A 5,410-nucleotide genomic window follows, 5' to 3' on the forward strand; every position below is an offset into this window, starting at 1 on the left:
CGCTCTGCTCGCTGTCATGGCGGACAGGACTTCACCCGAGCACCAGCTTCACCTGCTCAGAGCCTGCGTCTTTGTGCTGCGGATATGGCAGGTAGTGCGTCTCTAACTCTGACAATGTGGACGATGAGGCTGTTGTTCAAATGCGTAGTCGAATGTTTAAGTTGAGTGTGGAGCATGTGTGCACCGTCTGTCACTCCAGGTGTCCATGGGGATAGTTTGGGAGATTTCCAATGAGATGGCAAAGAGCCAGCCTCCGACCTCTGCTGCGTCCAAAAGGGACAAAGCCAAGGACCAAGGCAGAAAAGGGAAAGCTGTAAGTCTTATTGCTCAAACTTCATTTTGAATGGCGTTGATTTACACGGATTAGTGTAAAGCCCTAGGTATGTACCTTCCAATGATAAAGCGGTTGCTTTGATTGGTTTGTCAATAACAGTCATCTAACTTTAATACATCAAAATAATCTGTTTCGACCAGCCTACCCCTGCAGAAGAGAGACCTGAAGCCGTTGTCTTGGATCAGGAGCTTCCTTCCACGCCACAGGACTGGGCTCGCTACGTCTGTCCTGAACAGGCCCGGCTCATCTTCAGAACCAGCGCTCACCCCCACTGCATCAACGCACATAGCATTACAAAGCAGGCAGGTCTCAGAGTCATCACTATACCGGGTATGGTGTTGTCCCTCATTTCAGTCTGGTTTTCAGCATAGCAGGGATTGTGGCTGCTGGTTGTATAGAACTAGGGGTGACACTTGGTGTCGATGTCGCTCTAAGAAGCTGTCCTTTGTTGGTGAAGAGGAAGTTCATTTATTGATCTCTGTGGGTCACATTCTGATGTTCGAAGAGGTTGAAACTTCAGCATTCTGAAATCAATATGTGTTGAGATTGGGTTTGATGGCACCGTGGGCCACTTCCTGTTCTGATAAAGCACCGGATAGTATTAATATGGAACATTTTTCGGCTATGCACGTAAGAATATGGTTATTTCTGTATTTTTGATTTTGTTTGGCTGCAGACTCGAAGCCTGTTTTATCTCGACCTGCTGGAAAAGGAGCTCCACTCCCTCTCACTCGACCACCTGACGCTGCCCATCATGCATCTTGCTGAGACCATCGCTCAAGACCTGTTGGAGAGGAGGAGCCTCTCAGACCTTTACCGACTGAGGTAAGAACACTGGGGAGTTAAACGGGGAAACTCCACAGCTCTTACACGTTAAAGTCCTTTGGGAGTAGTACTGCATGTGAGAGGAAATACACACCCGATCTCCAACCGAACTGTCCGCAGTCCCGTTGCATTGTGGGTAATCTAGATGCCAGGTTTTGACAGGGAAGAGGAATGCATTGGATTAAAAACCTGGTATCTCTGGTTATGCTGCATCGATTTCGATCCTTTTTCTGAACTGAACATTGCATGTTTGAAAATGTTGTCGAAGTGCAATGCTAAAGTTTTTAAATATATTATATATATTTACTTGAATTGAATTGTGTGCCTCTGCAAGATAATGATTTGACTAAAGTCAAACTTGCTTCATTTACAGTCAACCGTCCAAACACAGAACTGATGAATTAGTTACCGTACTTTTAGTTACTTTCAGAAATAATGAAGTGACTTTGTATGTCTCTTGTGGCTCTTTCTTCTCCCCCAATTAGGATTGTGAGGCGCTGTAGTCAGCTGGGTTTGGAGACGCATTCACCGTATCAGGAGGAGCTCCTGAATCTGAGTAAGATCCAAGAACAAGAACAGATGGGGGAAGACAACACGGCCGTACAGATTTATTGCTTGTACATTTAGCTTAAATGACCTGTGATCTCATGTTCATGGTTCCAGGTGCCACAAAGTGATGGCTTTGTCACAGGAGAGAAGACGTTTGACTTCCTCTAGTTGTATTACTTCTAGGAGGATTGTTAGCAATCGCTCACAGGTGACTTATATTGATGGAGATTGACTGTGGTATCGTTCTTTTATTATGTTTCTTTTCTTTTCTGTTGCTTCCGTTCTTTCCCATGGTGGTGTGGATGTTTGTGTGTTGTTGCACTTGTATACAGGATGTCTTTACCATTTAAATCAATAAAAAGTGAATTGTCTATTGTGGTGATTTTTCAGACGGTGGAGGTGGGTGGAATGGCTGGCTTTGGGCGACCGAGGAGTGATGTGTGTGCTCAGGACATCTCACCCCAATCAAACTGCAATTTTCGCAAATTCTGGAAACGCCGTTTTTCTATGACGTCACACATTCCACACCTATTTCGAAGAAGAAAGTCCAGTCTTAACATATTGTTTTACACCAGAAACTGTGAGTGGCCTCACAATATGAGTTTTTCTAATAGCTAGCTTAAATGCTGAACATTCTTTAGCTTAATATTTAGCTTAATATTCTTAATTTAACGTAATTAAACGCACGTTTTGTACTGCAATTGCCTTTTATGGAGTCAAGGAACATTAACAAACACATTTGGCATGAAATTTAAAAAATAAATAAAAATGTTTTACCTGTAGGTCTGAAGATCTGAAGATCTGAAGATCTGGTCTGCCCACCGGGGCCGGGGGTCCACTGGAAGCCATTCTGTCCAACTGGTATTGTTTGCTGTAGGTATTCAACTCAGTTCGCCAACAGTTTGGTTTGGAGGTGATCAGATGTCTGAGAGCTCAATCTTGTAGGTGCAGCAAGTAAACTTCAAGTGCAACTCAGAAACGCCGTTTTTCTATGACGTCACTATTATGCGACCACGCCCCCTCCACTAACGCAGGCATGCGTGTGTGAGAGAGATTTGATTTTATAGTAAATTGTGTAAATGTAAATAGTTTGGACTGTGTGTGTGTTTACAATAGGTGTTTCCATAAATCCGTGATCTGTGATGATAAACTTCACATCATCTTGACCCAGAGCATACATACAAGGTTCAACCAAGAATGAAACATGTCAGCAGTTTCATTTGTGTTGTTGTTGATTTAGATATAACATACTGAATAGAAAGGCAGTAGACATGAACTAAACTAAACTTCAATCACTGCATGCTTCCAACGACATCATGCAAAGATTGCACAATTCATGAAACCCAAATTTATCTCATTTAATTGAGTACCATGTGGGGCTTTTTATTTGTCACTGGATGATACCGAGCAGCCCTCGTCTGTTATTGTATTGCTTTGTGAAGTAATAAAATCTGTTTTATTTTTGAATTGTTATTAATATTCAACTTTATATGCACATAGTGAGAAGATCACTTTGTGGTGCATTTTGCGACACATTTCTAAAAACAAGGGACACTAATGATGCATGTATGTCATCTGGACAACCTCCACATGATGGCAGTATTGTAACTTGATTCACTTTTTATTCACTGATATATTTTTGCCAACAGATGGCACCACAGTCTCACTTGCAGTACTACTAGTAAGAAGCCCTCTTTGCTTCTTCCAAACACAATCATCCCATCTCCCCAATTAAGCAAGACAACACTGTGCGGGGTGAAACTGTAACATTAACTCAGACTGCAGACTGTGTTGAAAGTAAGACAGTATTGTTCTCAGCCGTGACCTCATTTTACACGTTTAATCTGTTGCTCATTATCAGTCGGTGGGATAAGTCTGGGAGCAGGAAGGGTGGGAGAGTCTTCCTCTCGCTTTACTGTCAAACGTCTGTGTGTGATCATAACAATCCAACTGAGAGCTGGACTGAGATTTCTGTCCAGTAGATATCATGCAAATTGAACACTGATTTGAAACGGCGTCTCCCCCCTGAACCAAATATATTTACAAAACTCTCAGTTTAACTGATGTGGTGTTATATTATGAGTTCTGAAAATACGATAAGGTTGTCGTACATTGTCGGATTTTTGAATTATATCAGAAATATGATATTGTTTCCAAGACAAAGACATATTTATAAAGTTTGTCACACATTTATTTGTATTGTGCTCCTCTGTAAACAGTATACATACAGTACATACAGTTTACATGAACATGCTGTGTTCTATGTGACAAATGCATCTGTCTCCTTCTTGACTTGTGAGCAGATGCAAAGAGCTGCTGACGGCTTCCTGTGTGTGTGTGAGGAGCTTCCCAAACCCACCAGCACAGAAGAAGCAGATGGAGACAAACTACGTCCTCTGTGCCGGTGGGGACGGGACGCCCCTCCTCCTCTCGGCTGGTGGGTGGAGCGGGTGGTGTCGGAGGGGGGGAGGGGCGGGGAGGGGCAGGGAGGATGTCATCGTACTCAGGAGTCCTGCCCTGTGAGACACAAACACAAGAGATGAATACTTTTAACTCAACTACACAACCTTTACATTGTTCAATGATGGAATCTTATTCCTGATACTTCTGTCGTCTTAGTGAGGGATTACTTACTCAGCCCACTGAAAGAAAGGTGACCACCGCTCTCCATCTGGTCCTGCAGTCATCCATCCTTCTCATCTGGGCCTGTGGTCTCTGTTGTCTAGGAGATCCAGGATGTTGCTTCCTGTGTTACAGCCATCGATACCTGAGTAAAAGAGACTTGGAAAACTTTTCTTAACGTTAGTAATTTTTACCATACCCATCAGCGCTAAAGTGGGTCAATCCAACGGCCCCAGTGCAAGGCGCTACATGGGGTGTCATCAACCCACCAGCACAGAAGAAGCAGATGGAGACAAACTACGTCCTCTGTGCCGGTGGGGACGGGACGCCCCTCCTCCTCTCGGCTGGTGGGTGGAGCGGGTGGTGTCGGAGGGGGGGAGGGACAGGGAGGACGCCACCGTACTCACTGGGTCTCAGACTCACTGGGGTGCTGAGAGTGGTTCAGTGGTCTGTGGTGGGTCTGGGTCTTCCTGGGATGATGGATTTGGTTGATGTCCACTCTCAGTTGCCCCAGGAGTGAGAAAAAAGCACAGAGGAGTCCTGCGAGACACAAACACAAGAGATGAATACTTTTAACTCAACTGTACAACCTTTACATTGTTCAATGATGGAATCTTATTCCTGATACTTAGTGAGGGATTACTTACTCAGCCCACTGAAAGAAAGGCGACCGCCGCTCTCCATCTGGTCCTGTGGTCCTCCGTCCTTCTCATCTGGTCCTGTGGTCCTGTGGTCCTCCGTCCTTCTCATCTGGTCCTGTGGTCCTCTGTCCTTCTCATCTGGTCCTGTGGTCTCTGTTGTGTAGGAGATCCAGGATGTTGCTTCCTGTGTCACAGCCATCGATACCTGAGTAAAAGAGACTTGGAAAACTTTTCTTAATGTCAGTCATTTTTACCATACCTCTGTCTGATACAAGCCAACATATGGAGGTCACAGCAGTACGCCATCAAGACCAAACTTAAATTGTATCAGAGCAGTGTTTTATCCACCCTATTGTACGGTTCTGAATGCTGGAGAATGACACAAGAAGACCGCAACAGACTATCAACCTTCCACACCAAGAGTTTAAGACGAATACTG

At 44.3% G+C, this 5,410-nt stretch overlaps 1 protein-coding gene across 1 annotated transcript; it reads left to right on the forward strand.

Annotated features, from left to right (window-relative positions):
* LOC306785812 (cilia- and flagella-associated protein 46-like) lies at positions 1 to 1,894 on the forward strand. Its single transcript, XM_079280317.1, has 5 exons — positions 1 to 91; positions 200 to 313; positions 475 to 636; positions 1,011 to 1,159; positions 1,645 to 1,894. Exons 1-5 carry the CDS (start codon positions 17 to 19, stop codon positions 1,784 to 1,786), a joined length of 642 nt encoding a protein of 213 aa, XP_079136443.1. The 5' UTR covers positions 1 to 16; the 3' UTR covers positions 1,787 to 1,894.
* The last annotated feature ends 3,516 nt before the right edge of the window (positions 1,895 to 5,410 follow it).

Source organism: Melanostigma gelatinosum, assembly GCF_949748355.1.
Source record: "Melanostigma gelatinosum genome assembly, chromosome: 12".
Lineage (NCBI taxonomy): Eukaryota > Metazoa > Chordata > Actinopteri > Perciformes > Zoarcidae > Melanostigma > Melanostigma gelatinosum.

What these genes read in the sequence shown, in the direction of transcription:
- LOC306785812 (XM_079280317.1), top strand. Translation starts at nt 17, where the DNA reads ATGGCGGACAGGACTTCACCCGAGCACCAGCTTCACCTGCTCAGAGCC. An exon ending in TTGTGCTGCGGATATGGCAG is followed by an intron (nt 92 to 199) that starts GTAGTGCGTCTC and finishes CTGTCACTCCAG; the next exon opens with GTGTCCATGGGGATAGTTTG. An exon ending in AAGGCAGAAAAGGGAAAGCT is followed by an intron (nt 314 to 474) that starts GTAAGTCTTATT and finishes TGTTTCGACCAG; the next exon opens with CCTACCCCTGCAGAAGAGAG.